This window comes from Xenopus laevis, chromosome 1L, assembly GCF_017654675.1.
Source record: "Xenopus laevis strain J_2021 chromosome 1L, Xenopus_laevis_v10.1, whole genome shotgun sequence".
Classification (NCBI taxonomy): Eukaryota; Metazoa; Chordata; class Amphibia; order Anura; family Pipidae; genus Xenopus; species Xenopus laevis.
In genome coordinates, this window is record NC_054371.1 from 84,577,270 (window position 1) to 84,597,412 (window position 20,143).

General features: G+C 36.2%; 1 protein-coding gene and 1 long non-coding RNA gene across 4 annotated transcripts; one reads left to right on the top strand and one right to left on the bottom strand.

Moving 5' to 3' along the window:
- Positions 1–120: 120 nt before the first annotated feature.
- ibsp.L (integrin-binding sialoprotein L homeolog) lies at positions 121–16,801 on the bottom strand. Of its 3 annotated transcripts, XM_018250379.2 has the most exons (7): positions 16,712–16,801; positions 13,382–13,447; positions 11,535–11,579; positions 7,858–7,941; positions 7,201–7,242; positions 4,906–5,043; positions 121–2,349 (listed from the first exon to the last, which is right to left on the bottom strand). In XM_018250379.2, exons 2-7 carry the CDS (start codon positions 13,433–13,435, stop codon positions 1,918–1,920), a joined length of 795 nt encoding a protein of 264 aa, XP_018105868.1. In that variant the 5' UTR covers positions 13,436–13,447; positions 16,712–16,801; the 3' UTR covers positions 121–1,917.
- LOC121403127 lies at positions 12,441–18,146 on the top strand. Its single transcript, XR_005967076.1, has 3 exons — positions 12,441–12,551; positions 15,956–16,121; positions 18,008–18,146. It is a non-coding gene; the product is annotated as an uncharacterized LOC121403127 (long non-coding RNA).
- Positions 18,147–20,143: the final 1,997 nt, after the last annotated feature.

Genomic DNA, 20,143 nt, shown 5'->3' on the forward strand with positions numbered 1-20,143 from the left:
TTATTTTTACACTGAACAATTCCTTTAAGTTGTTGAAGTAAAGTATAAACCTTTTGTGAGGGAAATAAGAAACCCTCACAATTTACAAACAGGATTCCAAATAAAAACAGTACTCATGTATACAGTACATATATCTAGCACCAAGTATATATTTCTCATTGTATTTCCTGAAACAATCAGTATTAGGATGTTTAAACCAAATATTTGTTTCATTAGTGACATAAATACAGAGATTCTGCTTGCTAGTGAGACACAGAAGGTTTCTTCTTACTTTACAAGCACAGAGAAGGGTACATTAATGTTACATAGAATTCATCTTGCTCCACATTACATGGTTAATAATGTAACAGGACAATAGTACAATGTCATTTTCTTTACTTGCGCTAAAGAGTAATCATTATTATTTATGCAGCACAAAGATGTTGCTTGTTCTCTGTGTACTTGGCAAGCATTATGGGCATATTTATAAAGTTGTGTAAAAATTGGCCTTAGAGTGCACCTAATAAAAGAAATTTAATGGCATGGCATGTCATGCAAAATCATGTGCAGTTATAAAGCTGGGCAATAGAGTTTGGCATATGTATAAAATTCTAGTTGGTTTAAGTTCATGTAAAAATGGCATTGGGTTCTGCTGCTTGTTTTCACAGGTTTCACCCAATTTCTATGCAAGAATTTTTTTGCTTGTCCCACTATTTGGATTGGGTCGGATCGGAGGCCATGTAAAATATTGTGGTAATTGTCAATATTTGCTTTTAAAGTGGAAGTTCACCTATTAATGAACTCTTTAGTATGTTATAGAGGGACGTATTCTATGCGACTGTTCAACTAGTCTTTTTTCAAAATGTCTTAATGTTATTAAACCATAAACCTCCCATTACTGCATCTTTTCAGACAGCAAGTGTAAATTCTTTCTGCTTCTTGATTCTCAGCAATCAAAAAAACGTTCAGTATTTAAGCTAATTCTTTCACTAAGGCCATTTCTTATGCATCTTCCATTATACATTGCAAAATGATACCTGGCTTCTAAAGTAGTTAAGATATAGCAACCAGACAGCAGTTGAAATTCTGAGTCTGTTAGATGCATCTGAATAACTACAAAAATAAACAATAAAAGGCTAATTGCAAATTGTCTTGTAATACTACTGTATAGGCTAAACTAAAAGCCACTACTGAGGTAAACTACTTCTTTAAAAACAATACACATCTTTATAAATAGCATGGTATGTTTTGTGATTGTGCTTTTCATACTTTTGATAAATCAATAATCCCAGAGATTAATTAAACACTTTTGCTCATTTGTTGTCCATAAAAAATTAAGATTTAATAATTTTGTAAGTGTTATGCTGATACTTCAGGAATACGGGGATATATGCATTTGCATATCTAAAAGGAAACTTCATGACCCACAGAGGTTTGGTGTAGGGCTTATGCATTATGCATTTTACAATAGAAGTCTAAAAGCTGTTAAAATCAACAGTGATACTTACTGCCACTTCTTTCTGTAGACTACTCATGTAGAATGTATGATACAAAGTTTATTGCATTGTGCTTGGCAAGGCAGCCATAGAGGTTACCTTAAATGCTACATCAATGCTGTTCGTACATACTGTAACAATGACTTGTTGACAGCACCAACAAGTGACTCCTGTTGTGCATATGTTTGATTCTACAGGTGATACCAATATCTTTGTAAGTAACCTGGAGGATACACAATGCAGCCTATGCCTAAATGCCCCTTTTAAATGAGCATCCTAATATGTTGGGCTCATGTTACATAATATACAGTATATAATAATGTTGCTAGAAACAATACACAGTACAAGATTTTTTATAACAAAAAGAAATATAATACCACAATTCCCTCTAACCTTTGGTAAAGCTCGGCTTGCACCCCATTTTGACAACTTTCAGTTGAATCTACTGATAATAATCATATTGTTGAGCATATTGATCATAGTAGCGGTTTCTGTAATTGTACTCATCCTCATACCGTGCATAATTATCTCCTCTTATTCTTCTATAATCAACTTCATTTTCATGATCATATGTATGCTCATAGCCATGCTCATACTCTACACTTATGCTTTCCGTTTCATATGCTGCAGTACTGCTAATGCCACCATTGCTTCCTTCTTCATTGCCTCCATTTTCATCATAGCTAACTCTAGGGGGTCCAGTTACCCCACCACCAGGTGATTCAGTTACCCCATCACCATTGATTTCATGGTCTCTAGTGAAAGGTGGAGTAATGCTTGCTTGTGTAGTCTCCAGTGAGGTACTGTTTGTGGTTGTATCTAATTCGTCATTCTCTGTCTCTGTTTCATTCTGGTTGGCTGAATTTTCTTCCACCTATTAAAGACAGAAAAAACGTTATTAATATAATCATATAAAAATAAGACTCTGGGTCTTTTTCAAGTGAAAAAATCAAATGGTGTTTATTCTAATGTTTAGGCTCCTAAGGACTCCTTGAGTATATAAAGATTATGCCCCTTTAACCTATCAAAAGCTTTCATACATTAGTAATTAGAAAGCTAAGGCTGTCTGTTTCAGTGATGTAACTACAATTATATGGGCCTCCCAGCAGAGACACTTTCAGGGTCCCTTAACTGTCCTTGCTGCACTAGTTGAGTAGAAAGACTCCTACCTAATGAGCTTGGATCCCTTCCACTTCTGAACAACAGTGTGGTGGGATATGGTCCCTTGAAGACCAGGGGAGGCAGGGGCCCCTAAGACCGGTCCCCATGCACCACAGGGCCTCTGGGGCCTTTATTATGCCACTGCTCTGTTTCAGCTATCGATTCACTGATGTAAGACTAATAATTGCACAGGAAAGGAGCACAGTGAGTGCAAACTACAATGCAATTAAAGGAGAAGGAAAGCTATGGAGGCATAGTATTACCAATAGATTAGCTGCAATAGTGCAAGCTAGAATACTTTATTTATTCTGTAGAATGTTTTACCATACGTAAGTAAAAAACTCTAGAAGCTCTCTGTTTGTTTAGGATAACAGCTGCAGTATTAGCTTGGTGTGACATTGCTTCCTGCCTGAGTCTCTCCCTGCTCACTTATAGCTATGGGCTCAGATTACAGCAGGGAGGGGAAGAGGAAGAATGGGAGGGGGAGAGGGAAAGAGGAGCAAACTGAGCATGCTCATGCCATGCCCTGGAGGTTTAAGCTCTTTTCCCGGGGCAAAGAGGTTTAAGATGAAAACAGGAAGACTGATACAGAAGCCGATATGTACACAATAGAAGGAAAGAAATGCAGTGTTTCTTTTGACAGAGGACTCGGACCTCACTACTTTGAGGGTTTACTCGTATATTTAGGTGGACCTTTCTGATAAGGCTTACTTAGTTTTAACCTTTCCTTCTCCTTTAAAACGAATTAGCATCAACCTTTGAACTGAATCAGTTTTAATCCAAAGAAATCTGCAGGTTAAACATGCATATAGTGAAATTGGTTCAATCTTTATGCATGGTACATAGAAAATGATGGGGAGCAACTAGGGAGAGCTCCTTGAAATGGCAAAATAAATGCCAACAGACATTATTCCAAGTTCTTGAAAAGTTTAAAAACAGAATCCAGTTAAATTACATTAAAAACATTTTTTGCAAAGCCTTAAACTTAGGGGCCGATTCACTAAGGGTCGAATTTCGAAGTAAAAAATACTTCGAAATTCGACCCTCGAATTGAAATCCTTCGACTTCGAATATCGAAGTCGAAGGATTTAGCGCTAAACGTTCGTTCGATCGATCAAAGGATTTTTCGTTCGATCGATCAAAGGATTTTTCGTTCGATCGAACGATGAAATCCTTCGAATCGAACGATTCGAAGGATTTTAAACCAACGATCGAAGGAAAATCCTTCGATCAAAAAAAGTTTAGCAAGCCTATGGGGACCTTCCCCATAGGCTAACATTGACTTCGGTAGGTTTTATCTGCCGAAGTAGGGGGTCAAAGTTTTTTTTAAAGGGAAAGTACTTCGACTATCGAATGGTCGAATAGTCGAACGATTTTTCGTTCGAATCGTTCGATTTCGTTCGAATTCGAACGAATTTAACCAATTCGATGGTCGAAGTACCCAAAAAATACTTCGAAATTCGAATTTTTTTCATTCGAATCCTTCACTCGAGCTTAGTGAATCGGCCCCTAAGTATCAGTTTCGTAATTCACAGAGGCCAATGCAATGTTCTGGCATATTTTTATATATATATACATCTGGATATATACATTGGACATATGTTATTTCCAGGAACCTTATATCTTCAGAAAAGTGTTTGCAAAAGGTTTTTAGCTAATTGCTAATGGCTAATTCTAAGCAACTTTTCAATTAACCTTTGTTTTTTATTTGTTATAATTGAATTATTTATCTTCTTCTTCTGACTCTTTCCAGCTTTCAAATGAGGGTAAAGTTAATTAAAGTTTGAATAACCCCTTTAAGGGCCAGATGTATCCAAATGTCAGTTTAAAGCTTAATAAACAATAACTTACCCACGTTCTATTCTTTCCTATGGGATTTTCCACAATGGGTGAAAGTTAAAACTCAGAAATTGATAAACACGGTTCTAAAAATCCCAAAGGAATGAATAGAACATGAGTGAGCTTTCATTTATTAAGCTCTAAACTCTCATTTTGATAATTCTGCCCCTAAGTCTCCTTTTCATTTTGTTTGATGGGATTTCTTGACTGTATTAGAATCTCACTGACTAAATCCATAAAAACGATGAGGACTATAAACAGCAGGAGAATATAAAGCACAGCTGTAGCTATGTTGCTCTGATTCAGAAATAAGACAATTCTTTTATTTGCTTCCTCCAAGGACCTGAAATACATTTACACCCTCACAAATGCTACATAGATTGTGAGTAGGCTATGAAGATAAGGTTATAGAACATTAATGCAAAATTACTTCTGGAGCTTCTTGTTCTTCTTCCTCTTCTTCATTTTCTGAATCAGCCTCTTCTGCTGCCCCCTTCCCCTCGGATAATTTTGCACCAGTTCCATCAGAATCTGCTTTTCCATTTATGCCTTGTTCATCTGAATCACTCTAGCAAATAGAAATCAAGTAGTAAAACAACACAATGTGACACCTTTGATATATTAGTATTCAGGAGGTACAGAAGAAAGGTAAAACAAAATCTAAGAGGCATATTTATACAGTTTGTAAAAACGATTTATGCCAAACAGAGCTGATATTTATTTTATGGCAGACTAATGCTATCAGTTATTTATTATTTGACACCGCCCCAGACCTGGTGTAACCCATGCAAACAAATGGGACAAATTCAGGCAACAAAGAAATTGTGGTGTAAAAAGTGGTGTCAAAAGATGTGTATAAATTGTAGCAAATAGCACAGTTTTTAATCCATTTTTTATGGTGCTTGAGAGTTTTGAAGCTTTAAATTTTTAATGTTCTAAGGTATTTTAGTGTTATTTAACCTCTGTTGGTCAGCAAAGGTGGCTTTTCATCAACTGAAAATGGTTCAGCACTGATTGCAAGTACATACAAATTTACCAGAAATATTAAAGAGGAGGGGGGACTCAAACATTTTTTCTTATGTTTATCAGAAAAAATGTCTAACTATGACATTTATTTTATATTCTAGTTACATCAAGCAACTAAAATCCCCAAATCTATGCAACTACAGGGAATGGATGATCCGCATATTACTACAGATGTGCCAGTATAATGACTGTAGAAATGCTCAATAGCACTCCAGAATGAAAAATTGAATGCAGAAATGGAAAGATTGAAAGCATTCCCTCACCTACACTTGCACAAGCAGAAAACCAACTGCTGCTCCCATGCTTCTCGTCTCTGTCTTTCTGCTTCCCTCTGCCTGGCTCATATAAAAAGTCCAAGATGGCTGTGCATTCCGCAGTGGAATGCACAACCATCTCAGATTTTTTTCTCCAGAAGCAGGAAGATAATAATAACTGAGGACAAGCTCTGTAATGGAGGACATTTAAACAGCAATGTGCTTTCGTCTCTTCATTCCACAGTGGAATGCATAGCCATCTTGGATTTTTTTCTCCAGAAGGAGAGTGCTGAGAAGATCCAAGGACAAGCAGGGCAATGTGGAATATTTAGAGAGCAGTCTGGGATATGGGGAGCTGAGCTGTGCAGAATTCCAGGGGGAGGCAAGTACCTTGCCCCTATTTGAGGACACACCTCATGCTTCTGAAATCTACAAAAATCTAAAACCCCCAAATGCCACAGAAATAGTATTTTCTTTCTCCAAAGATTTTTTTGTGACAAACTTTCACTAAGACAGAGGTGTGTCTCTTTTTTTGTAATACTAGATACATTCACTTTATGCATTGACCCTAAACAACCAGTAAGGGGTTTGTTTTCATTATTTAACTTGTATTTGCTTGATCAAGTCTAATTGCTGGCTGCTATATGTTACTGCGAATATTTTCATACTGACAATCAATTACTCTTAGGGGCAGATTTATCAGGGGTCGAAGTGAATTTGAGGGAATTTTCAAAGTAAAAAAATTCGAAATTCGAAGTAATTTTTTGGATACTTCGACCATCGAATAGGATACTACGACTTCGAATTTACTTCGAATTCGATTCGAAGTAAAAATAGTTTGAATATTTGACCATTCAATAATTGAAGTACTGTCTTTTTAAAAAAACTTTGACTTCAATACTTCGCCAAATTAAACCTGCCGAAATGCTATGTTAGCCTATGGTGACCATCTACAACCATTTTCTAAGTCTCTACACATCGAAGTCAAATCGTTCAATCGTACACTAAGATCGTTCGATTCGAACAATTAAATAGTTCTTCTTTTACTTCGATTGTTCGATGGTCAAATTCAGTGAAAAATACTTCGACTTCGATATTCGAAGTATTTTAATTCGTTGGTTGAATTTCGAAGTATTTTACACTTTGAAATATGACCCTTGATAAATCTGCCCCTTAGTATCTATTATTATGAATGCCCAAACTACATTCACACCAAAATACCGTCTGTTGTTAAATCACTCAAACATCACCTCAAACATAAAGCAAATACATACTAAAAATGGATATATATACAATTACAGAAACATACATTGCGGATCACAGCGCATTTAACAAGTAGTATTATTTAGCAATTATATCAGGCTGATTCACAGATTGAGACACCATAACATGGAAACTTTATTACAAAATTTCCGATTGCAAAAAATGAAACCAAGATTCTTTACCTCATCTGAGCTATCTTCATTTTCTTCTGAAGAGCTGCCACCCTAAATGAAAACAGATTTGGAATGAAGCACTCAAAACAAAATATTCTAGGGAAGTCATAAACATAGTGCATGTATTATGTGATTATATAGGAAGACAAAACTGGAATAGTTGTGGGATTATGTATATATATAGTTAGTCATAATAAAGGGATTGTTAACCTAGACTTATTATGGCTAACTTCAGGTCTCTATATAGGATTTTATTACAGATATTAAATAGGATTGGAAAAAAAATGCAGTAAACATGCCCAATATGCCCTTTGCCGTGGCATATGCAAAATGAAATACATATAACTCTTAATTCCCTTTAAAAATGTGGACCCTAGAAGTAACAATGCCTAGTACAGTATGTTCTCAAAATTGGTACTGTTAATTGGGAAAATCCATGTTTTAACTTTTGGAAGTGTGATTAATTCATCCCCTTCGAATATACTTCAGGTGTCATGGATGCTATTAGTACTATGTACACACAATGAAGGCAAATAATGAATCAAATGCAATACATTACAAACTCAAGTTTACTGTATTTTGTGGTCCCACCAATATATAATCCATAATACTTCATAATACAAAAATATATTCATTATACATTTTAATTTGGATATATGTTCCTACCTTAGCATAGTTGATGTATTGTCTATAACGTGGTTCCATGTATAAGGACCGGTAAAAGTGGGATCCGTGTGTATTCCTTGCTATCTGGAAAACAAATGTGCATTTTAAAATAGATTAATATAAATTAAAACTCTATGTCAAACTTTCTTATGTAAAGATCTGGCTAACTAATGTACCAGCAAAAAACCCTTTGTTTATTTTCTTCTGTTCTGTTTCACATAATCCTTGACTGACTACTGAATAAGCTGCTAAGAGTGAAATACCATTACCTCTACATTTACTTAGGGGCAGATTTATCAAAGGTCAAGGTGAATTTTTGAATGAAAAAAATTAGAATTTCTATTTTTGTGTAGTTTGACTAGGGAATAGTCCAAATTTGATTTGAATTTGAAAAAAATTTGAAAATTTGAATATCGAAATGTATCATGTATTGTCTCTTTAAAAATTCGACTTCGACCATTCGCCATCTAAAACCTGCCGAATTGCTGTTTTAGACTATGGGGGACCTCCTAGAACCTATTTGGAGTCAATTGGTGGACTTTGAAAAATCTAAGTTTTTTTGGGGAATCAAATTAGAAAACGGACCTATTCGACCAAAAAAACTTCACCTTAATTTCGGTTGGTCTTTTTGAATTCGAATTTAGAAGTTCTTTCAAGTCGAAATTCGACCCTTGATAAATATGCCCCTAAGTGTAAAAACCACAAAAAAACCTCTAATGTAAAAGTATGCCATTTAAAAGCCGTCAAGGTCACGTAGAAGGAAATGGGAGCTGACCTTTGCAAGTTGCAAAACATTTAGTTATTTTGTGGTTTTAGGGTGGTGGCAGATGAGGCTAATGGGGGAGATTAGTCGCACATCGACGAATCGCCTCTTCTACGGGCGACTAATCTACTCTAAATGCCTTCCCACCGGCTAGAATATAAATCGCCAGTGGGATGACAGTCGGAAAGATTCGTTTTCCATAGTTGCCTGACTTCCTCACAAGGAAACTTCGGATGACTTCGGAAAGCCGAAATGATCCGAGTGCCATCCTGCTGGCAATTTACATTCTAGCCAGCTGCAAGGCATTTAGGGGAGATTAGTCGCCCGAAGAAGAGGCGATTTGTTGCTGGGCGACTAATCTCCCCCAGTAGCCTCATCTGCCACCACCTTAAAAGGTTTTAGAAGTTTTTTCACTTGTGAATGCACATATTAAATAATAAATTAGGATTTCAAGGTCTTTGTATTATTTTTTGGATTCGTTATGTGTTTTTATTTGTTCATGCTTTTTATATTCGGATCTTCATTCTTCCTTTTTGAAAACGTGACTTTAGTCGTGGTTGAAAAAACCCAAATGACAAATTTGAATTTTAATAAAAAGGCTTCCCAGTGTCAAAAGCAAGTTTGAAAACTAGTACAGCATGGAGCCTTTCTCACTTGGAATTGAGTTTTCTCCCCTTTCATCGCAATATAGTGAAAATGTCCAGTGTTGTGTCAATTTTATTGCTGCTAGAAAAGTATATGATAATTTCACTATAAAGTCTGCAGTGGGAACAAATCCGTAGACTAAAATAGTGTGCATTTCTTCAGGCCAAAAACCGCAAGTACTGGCACTTTCAAGCAGTTTCACATTACAGTCAATAGAAGACTTGAGAAAAAAATGCTTTTTGTACCACCAGCCTAAAGACATATGGTAAGCAAGGGATGGTTATCTTACCACATTTGTCCCTCTCTCTCTCAAAATAGTCATTAAAATAAGTTCAAGTAAAGGGCTATCTTTAACTAAATAAAGCAGAAACCATAAACTGTTGAACTGTTTTTTTGCTTTGTAAAAAAAGGATTGAAACTTCAGATTGAGGCATTCATTTCTGAGGCAGAAAACCAAGTAGCAATTTACTAGCTGCCTGCTTTCTTCTTGATTTTCCAACTACAGAAGGTGTCTAAGGTTGTCCTCTGTAATTATGTGATTGTAACACTCCCCTGCCAAATTATATTTAGTTGGTGAACCCACACATGCATGATTACAGCATATTTTCCACACAGTTTAGGCTACATTTTTCCAAGTCACTTTACCTCCTGGCAGCCTGTGTCTTTTTCCCCCAGCGTTTCAAATAAATATGTTTAGTAAATGTAGCTTTGAATTCAGAATTCATAGTTGAATCACTTCCTTTAAAGTGCGTAGTAAAAATGTAATCCAAAATGGATTGTAATTTGTTTTACTACATTAGTCAGATGAAATAGAAATGTAATTTAAAAGGCTAATAATAACTTTGCCAGTATTTTATACTAATCCTTTGAATAACAAATTATCACATTGCTGTATATTATTTATTTGTAATCATGGAGAGGGGTTTTACATTGTCATTTTTGTAAAGATCTGTTTAGAAGTTTTGGAGATCAGGGCTGCTCCTGTCATGAAACAAAAAGGCAAAAAGCCACCTCTGGTAACTTTAAGAGCCTAATTTCCTTTTTTTACAATGAAAATTCGACTCTGCTGGTGCAGCGAGCGCAAAAGCAGCAACCCTTGAAACGCCGCTGGTGGAGATAGTGGAGAGGATATCCCACCAGAGATGCCATCTTTTGCTTACATAGCAGCCAGTATTTTAGGATGAAAAGAATGAAAATAACATGGATGGAGACAAGGAATTGCAAAGTTAATGGCAATATACTTGCAAGTAAATTTGTAGTCGACACCCAGGCCTTAGTTGGTGAAATATCAGTCGGTTGGAATCACATATCCGACATATTTTGTAACAATAATTTAAAATGGAGGAAGGATTGACATCAGTATATATAACTTGATCATCTATCTATCTATCTATCTATCTATCTATCTATCAAAAAAATACTACTTTGATTTGTTATTTTTTCTGTTGAAACTTTGACTGAAAGGCACAAAACTGTGTATATATTTCAGTATAAATATTGGTATGTACCAACCAGGAAGTTATTAAATTTAGTTTTTAACAGTTTTTTCAAAAACTATTGCTAAAATTAAATATTAAAGTTAATTTTTAGTGTGGTGTTCATAACAACTTTGCAATTGGTATTTTTTATAGATAGATTTTAACTTACTTTTCAGCCTCTTTCTAGCTTTCAGATGGGCAGACAAAAAACTATTGCTCTTGGTACCCCTACTTACTATTCACCTATTCTTATTCCAGTCTCTTATTCAAATCACTGCCTGATTGCTAGGGTAAATAAACCCTTAGCAACCAGATAGCTACTGAAATGCCAATCTGGAGAACTGCCAGACAAAAACCCATATAACTGAAAAACCAAAAAAATAAAAAGACCAAATACAAATAGTCCCAGAATCGTAATATTTCTATCATACTAAGTTAATAAAAGTAAATGTAAAGGTGAACAACCCCTTTAAAAAGGTCTTGGGACTACAAAGTATAATGATCTAGTCCTTTTTACAACATACCAGATATATGGTCAATGTTTTCCTTAGCTTAACAACATCATTGTAATTCATGCACTTATGAATTGTATATGAAGTACATATAACTATATACAATTACGTTAACGTGCCTTCTTAAACCATGGGCTATTTTTCATAGTCAGCACTGTATTAAAAAAAGATGAAAAAACAACAGTATTATAGTATCCACTAATTCAATGTTTATATATAGGAAGAATAGCATATGAACCAAGAGGTATTACATTCAAGGGACACAACCTAAATACTCACTCCTTTTCCTTCATCCTCTTTCCATTTCCTTTGGAATCGATTGATCTAAAAAAATAATGTAGAATTTAAAAAAAAAAAATACAGCAATGGATTCAATGTGAAAAACATTTTATAAAGAATGATATTGAGTTGGATGTATCTGAAATAGAAAAATCCTTACTGTACATCCTGACATCTCACTAACTTATTTTAAAATAAACCACATGACCAGAAATTGCCAAAAACTGTATATGACTAAAAGCTTCTAGACACTCCCTCCATTCTAAAGGATAAGGAAGGTGTTATTCACAGGGTCATATACCAAGAATATAATTGTGAACCTAGGACTGGAAAGCACAGCTGTATTCAATTGAGGCACCCTTAACATACATAGCATTGCTGACATAGGAAACTGCTTCATGCACAGTAGATTCAAATCAGAACTTTTATTTTGCTGTGCATTACCATGGTCCAGGAAAGCTAAACACGACTCTTGGCAGACAATAGCTGCCAGCTAGACCTTGTTTCTTGATTGTTACAAGTAAGGACATTATGATACAAAAAGAGGTAATGTAAGTTTATAATGTAAAGATTGGTATGGGTGAAATAGAACAGTGGTATTTTATGATGACCATACATGTGCTGATAATATTTTTTACATAGCTTTATGCTAAGATGGGTCATTCCATCTCATATTTATGTACAATGGATATACAGTAGGTTGGTTTGACTGGCCAGGTTTGTAAATTTCATCTGCTAATGTATCATGTCAACCAGTGCATGGTGCATTCCTTTGTTCTAATCACTTGAATATAGTTGTATTGGTATATATAGCTGCCAACCTTAAAGCAGACAACATGTTCCCTCTTTAGGCCAGTTCATTCATACACTGGATATTATTGTGTACACGATCCCTACTCATGTCTGGATACAAAGCGATTGAACCAAGCAGGGAGGAAATAAATTGGTTGGTTCCCACTTTTCTCAGTGAAGCATGTAAATGTGATGAAATGGGACATAGAGTGGAAAGAGCCTCAGGTATACTGTGTTAAGGTTTGCATAAGTTTCAGTTTCCTAACCTTAAGCCGTTTTCCAAAGTTCTCTAAATTGCAAGATTAATGTTTTTTTCACATTGATTGCCTTAAGAATGCTAGGAAAGACTGATATATATGGGAAAATTTCTCAAAAATGTTTTTCCAGTAAGTGATGATAAAATGTTAACAGAGGATGTTTCTGCAACCTCAGAAAATGGTGGTGCTCTCTGACCATTAGAGCATTCTACTTCTTACGCTCTGTTTGTCTTGACATGCCAGGAAGATTAAAAAGGGAGTAAATAAGAGAGATGGCCCTTGGTAAATTGCAGGACATTACTGACTGAGACAAAATTTTAACCTTGCCTCATGGTAGCAGCACCTCTGCTCTGATCGGGTTTTCCATTTAAATACATTCTTAATGACTTTTGTTGTTAATAAGTAAACATGTTCAGATTATGTACATTAAAAAAATACACACACACACACATATATATATATATATATATATATATATATATATATATATATATATATATATATATATATATATATATATATATATATATATATATATGTATATATATATATATATCACCAGATGTTTTGGTGAAGGGAAAATATTGACAAACAATAGGCTGTAAATATTTATTTGCGACTTCATGCGATATATACAAGATGTTGACAGGGTATATAAAACCTTTAATAAACCTGCCTTTTAGTGTGATAAGTACCTATTGCATGAGGTACTTTCAGCATGTCTGTCAACACAAATACAAAAAATATTATGCCAAAAGAGAGCTCTTTATAAAAAAAAAAAACAGCAATATTACTTACATAAAATGAACTGCTCAAACCCAACAAAAAGAGGAAAATTAACGCTGTCTTCATTCTTGTACTTTTCTGAAAGACATTTATAAGAATACTTATATAGTCAGCTTCTGTGCAATACATTACTTTGATTAAGTCCTCTGACGATAAACATATCTGCTCTCTGTGTGAGACATACAGGAAAGCATCATTAAATAGTAATCTATTAACTAATTCATCCACATGAAAATGTGATATGATGTGAGAAGATCAGTTAGTAAAGCTATTGGCCTCATTAATAACCCTAAATGCAGTTGTGGTCATGTAAAATTTGATGCAATCACTGCAAGAGACACCATTCATTCACTTGCATCCAAAGATGCTCCTTGCATCAGTCTCAATTCCTGTTTTGAATAATGCACAAGTGTACCTATTGATGCAGGAGAAACTTGGAACTGCTGCCATCCTCAAGCTAGCAGCAGGGCAGCCATCAGGGAGGGACAGGGGGGAGAGTTGTAGGGGGCCCAAGGGTAAGGGGGGGCCCGGCCATGCCACACTTACTTGATTAGCCAGGCTCCCATCTTTCTGAGAGCTGCTGACTTCGGGAAGGCATGGACATTTAAGGGGCTCTGGCCACCAATTTTCTTATAATGTGGGGGGGGGCCCTGGCCACCAATTTTGGCCATCAATTTTTTTTTCTCATGTGGGGTCCTAGCCACCAATATTTTTTAATGGGGGGGCCCTGGCCACAAATGTTTTTTTATGGGGGGCCCTGACCACCAATATCTTTTTATTTTTTATTAACATGTGAGAACCCTAGCCAACAATATTTTTTTTATTTTTTTACTGTGTGGTGGGGGGTGGACCTGTGGGGTGGGGAGGGCGGACCTGTAGGTGGGGCTTGCGGTGGGCGCAGCCCAGGGGGCCCAGGAAATTTTGTCGTGTGGGGCCCTGTGATTTCTGATGGTGGTCCTGGCTAGCAGTAATTCCAGGGTTCACTGACATGTGGCTAAAGAATCACACATAGATGTCATTTAGATGCCAATCCCCAGAAATGACCCAATTCTGACTCCAAAAATGTTTATCACACTTGCTTCAGATTTGTGTTAAAGGGGTTGTTCACCTATGAGTTAACTTTTAGTACTATATCGAGACTGATATTCTGAGATAATTTGCAATTGGTTTTCGTTTTTTATTATTTGTGGTTTTTTGAGTTATTTAGCGTTTAATTCAGCAGCTCTGCAGTTTCAGTAATCTGACTGCTAGATTCCAAATTACCCTACTAACCATGAATTGATTTAAATTAGAGACTGGAATATGAATATGAGAGGGATATGAATAAGAGAGGACCTGAATAGACAGATAAGTAATAAAAAGTAACAATAACAATACATTTTTAGCCTTCCAGAGCATTTTTTTTAGATGGGGTCAGTGACCCCCATTTGAAAGCTGAAAAGTATCAAAAGAAGAAGGCACATAATTCAAAAACTATAAAAAAAAGAAATAATGAAGACCAATTGAAAAGTTACTTAGAAGTGGCCATTCTATAACATAATAGTGTGCGTGTTTTAGTGCATCAAGCTTAATTTGGTCAGGTGCAGGTCCCTTCATGCCGGCAATTATACTAGAATTGTGGGAACAATCCAATACTTCTTGCATAGCATTACATTTAAAAAACTGGAAAATATTGAATGACTGTGTAGATAAACGATGGTTCTTCATTATGAAGAATGAAACATTTGGTTTACTTCAGTATAAGGGGCACATTTACTTTGACTATCGAATGGTCGAATAGTCGAACATTTTTTAGTTTGAATCATTCGATTCGAAAGTCGGAGTCATAGTCGAAGGTCAAAGTAGCCTATTCGATGGTCAAAATAACCAAAAAAACCCTCAGAAATTCAAAGTTTTTTTACTTTGAATCCTTCACTCGAGCTTAGTAAATGTGCCTAGCTTATAATAAGGCTATACTGTACATAGGTTAAAGCCAGGTTGTACCATTCATCCGTCCATTTTTCAATCTGCAGGCCAATGAGATTGATGTGAAGGTGAACTCTCATTTTCTTCCGTAGAGATCACTGGCATTATTGTTGAGTTGACATACAGCCCTGTAGTCATACATTTGTAACCAGGTAATGATGTTGGATCTCAAAAGTGGGGGTTGAACTCAAAAGTCTGAGACTAAGTGCAGAAAGTATAAGTAAAAAGAGCAACTTGGCAATCAAATCATACACACATTGAGCTCAAACACTCTGGCTACACACTCAGAGCAAGGAGGTACTTTTCATATTGTAAATATGATTAATGAGCATAAGGGGTCTGAAGTGAGACCAGCTGCTAGAAAACTAGTCAAGTGTCTCTTTACTATGAGCCTGTACTGCATTCTGGAGTGCAAGGACCTGCACCCACAAGTGGGACAGGATGCAAAGTGCAAAAAAACATGGTAATTCTGGGGGAGTCCTGAAAATGTGTTCATATTCTTGTGTATCGTAATAGTAATGTTAAAATAATCAATTTGTATCTTAGATGTAGGGCTCTTTAACACAACAAGAAAGCTATTCTATTAAACTAATAAACTAAAATGATTTGTTTTCCCTGTAGGTTTGTTATGAGACAGGAGCATGCTAAAAAGGGAATCAAATCTTTTTGGTTAAAATGAAATCCTCCTAGCATTTTTCTCTACCGCATAAGCCTTGTGTTACTGTCCCACCCATGTTTATTATCCGAGAGGACATCCATTTTAAAAATGATTTATTAAGAGATTCAGGTAGGTGCTAGGGGTAATCCATTTTTAAATAGCCACCTCCATGTAGCAAAAAATAATGTATAGTGATATATAATATAATGTATAAAAAATGGTGCAGCTAAGAGATTGTTTAAGATATAAGGTGTAATAATGTACAATTTTTTCCTAAAATGTGGGAAATCTCCTAAAGGTAAGGGATCTTTTATCTGGACACCCTTTATCCAGAAAGCTCAGAATTATGGAAGGGCTGTCTCCCATAGACTCCATTTAATCCTAATAATTCAAGTTTTTAAAAATGTTCTTTTTCTTTGTAATAATGAAAACAGTATAGGTATGGGAATATGCAGCAATTTGCAAGATTTTCTAATAATAGCAGTGTTGATTCTTCGATATTTAGTTAATGTTCTTTTTCTTTTTTAAAAAAAAAAAAAATTAGGATTGGCAATTTGCTAAATTTCCTGCCCAGTTTTAGCAAATGCTCTTTTAAAAATGTCCAGATGCATGGTTTAGATATAGCTAATATATGTATATATATATAACCTGAATATCTTTTGCAAATAAGTACAGAATGATTATAGCAAAAGTAAAGTATATGCAGTTTTCCCACCTACCTTTTCCTAGTGGTATTCTGAAGCAGAAATGAATAAGCACAGATTTATTTGGATTTGTTGGCTTGGGTAGTTGCAATATAAACTCCCTTTGTTAATTTCCAGCCAATCAGAATACTTGTGTGATGTCATTAAGCAGGTACTCACTGTAAGACCCAGTAATGTCAACAGTGAATATGGCCACATCGTTTACAAAAGGCATCCCTAGAATGTCAGTATGTTTGTTTCATTCAGTATAATTGAAGGTCTAAGGTTTCTGAAAAGGGTTTGGTGCCCAGTGCCAGCATTTAATGATGCTGCTGGACATAGCAAAGTCACTCCAAAACTATTTTAAGTTATAATTTTCAAACAAGCATTGCTTTTTCTCCTCTTTTCTATTTTATAGTGTTTAGAAATTTGGAATCTCAAGTTGTTTTTACAGCCAGTTCTACTTTTCACAGTTTACTTGTGTTCTCATAGGTATATTAAAGGGGTGATGTACACCTAGGGGCAGATTTACCTAGGGTCGAATATCGAGGGTTAATTAACCCTCGATATTCGACTGCCGAATTGAAATCCTTCGACTTCGAATATCGAAGTCGAAGGATTTAGTGATATACCTACGATCGAACGATCAAAGGATTTTAATCCATCGATCGAAGGATTTTCCTTCGATCAGAAAAATGTTAGGAAGCCTATGGGGACCTTCCCCATAGGCTAACATTGGCCTCGGTAGGTTTTAGGTGTCGAACTAGGGGGCCGAAGTTTTTTTTAAAGAGACAGTACTTTGACTATCAAATGGTTGAATAGTCAAACGATTTTTACTTCGAATCATTCGATTCGAAGTTGAAGTCGTAGTCAAAGGTCAAAGTAGCCTATTCAATAGTCGAAGTAGCCAAAAAAACATTTGAAATTCAAAGTTTTTTTTCCTCTATTTTCCTCTATTCCTTCACTCGAGCTAAGTAAATGGGCCCCCTATTGTATGTTTTGCATAAGTCAAACAGAACTTATCTTCCAATTATGTTTTATGGGTTATATGTACCATGACTAAATCAGAAATATTATTTAAAATAAAGAGCTCTGTATATTGAACCCACTCTATCCATTATTGCTGACATACTTATAGATTAAGAAACATTATTATGTAGGTTACTTTAACTGGCAGGGGGGATCTGATTAAAATACAGTATTTTTAACCATTACATTGCACTACAGAGTCATTTTATTATGGCCCATGTCTATCTAGTGTTGATTAGAGTTGTCTCAGTGGTACCTAATGGTATACCTAGGTCCATCTTTTGTACTCTTTCATTCTTCCAGGTGTGCACTGTGCACATTCTATGATGGTGCATGTGTGGTACAGAGATCTCATGATGCAAGCAAGAAGACCACACGGGGTGCTCAGCAAACAGTTTCTTGAGCTGTGTTTTTTTTGAACACGAGGAACGCCAGGCCAGGGTAGCAGGTAAGCAACTAGCATGGGGGCTGCCTGCTTATCTAACATCCTCAGTTATTGTAAGTCTCCTTCTCTAATTGAAAAGAAATTTAGAAGAATTCCTGGAGTTTAAGTGGATAAATGGTAAAGGATTTCCTTCCTTACACATGTTTCAGCCAAGGTTTCTTGTAGAGTCCTATATACAGTGCAATGACAAGCCTATAAGAGTTAAACTCCATACCTTTCTGGCTCACTTACAGTATATGTCTTTGTAAGTAATTTGGAAAACATTCTCACTGAATTGAATCTGGCCCATAGTTTGAGAAACTTTGTGTCTCTTTCTGGAGTTCAGTGCAGGAGATGAAAGAGAAATGAGGGACTTTTAAATAAGAATTCAGGACTGAGGGCTGAGCTGTCAAAACTGGGATTTTCCAAGAAAATTACAACAGTTTGGAGGTATGTAGGATTCATTAGTCACTCATATCTTTTTGTTGCAATGATGTGTATAACCTATATCTGTGTTTAAAAATATGTTCCATGTATAGACAAATCCTCATGCTGCATGCCTTATTAGTAAACAGCTCCCTCCCCCTGGAGTTTTGCATATAGTACCTTTCAGCTCACAGTCCCCTATCCTAGATTGCTGTTTAAATGTCCCACACTGTCCTGCTTGTCCTCAGTTCTTCTCAGCTCCCTGCTTATGGAGAAAAAAAATCCAAGATGGCTGTGTAGGGACCCATAGGGTTATTATGCCCCTATGGTTTTAATTCCCTACCCTTCCTCCTTTTCCCTAGTTGCTGGACAAAAGCATGTATCTAGTTTACTTTCACCTATCTTAGTTATTGGCCAAGAGGTGTAATGATCACTTCCTGTCACACTTTAATATAGTGTATGGAAAGGGGTGGATCTTCCTCTTTGGCTTCTGGTGTCCTAACCATCTGGACAAGTACCTCTAGAGTCTGAGACCGGGAGCAGGTATCCCGTGAACAAGGCCAGCTAGAGACAGGATAATCTTTGTTATAGACTCTCTAGGAGAGTAAGATAGAGAGGAAAGATAGAAAGAGCAACTTTGTGCTCCATCAAGGATCTGTAGCATGGAGTAGCTTCCCCAGGCTCCTAGATTGCCTTTAGTGAAGGGACCACAGTGGATAGCGTGTCTGGCTTAGACTTCTTCTCCCTAACCGCTCCACTGGGTGGGATCCGGACCACTTCAAGGTACATCATTATATAGTTGCTATATAGCGCCAACAGTGCTACGCAATATGTTGGCACTATATAAATACATGTCAATAATAATAATACATCTGCCTGGAGGTCTGCCTTACTACTTGACTACAAATCCTCATGAGAGTCAAATTCTTAGCTGTCTCATCCCACCTGTCCTAGTCTGCTGAATGTTATTTCTGCATATGCCTCATTGCTTGTAAGTAAACCCTGTGGATCATTTGTCTATGACAAATAAACTGTTACTCCTGGCGTCCATTCTTTTCTATTTTTATTGCACAGTAGCCTGTGGGAGATGTAGTTATACTACACCACACCTTTATTCTTCCACTTAGCAAAGGCCCTGCCTTAAGTGTTAGAGTCACATGTAACCGCTGGAAATTAACCCTGTTTGGCCTGCCTAGCCCAAGTTGGCGTTACAGTTGTGTGTTCCTGTTGGAATACAGGTTTGTATGTATTAGCAACAACCATATCAATGTAACATCTGTTATACTTTATTGTCAGTAGATGGCAGTGTTGTGAGGGATAGTCATGTGACATACAAGTTCCCTGTGTTTGCTATGTTCTTTTATAATAAAGTTGTTGTTGATAGCTGTGTAAGAAAGCCACACCACAGAGACTGTCTGTCTGGCTTTTATTTTGCTTAGCTTCCAGAGAGGTTTTTCTATCAGGTTATGGGCCCAGGATACGCCACAGAAAGCCCAGGTGATAGTTGTATCATCACACAAGGGGACTGCTTACTCGCAAAGGCTAAAATTACAGAGGAACTATATCAGCTGAATTGCAGTGAAATGGTT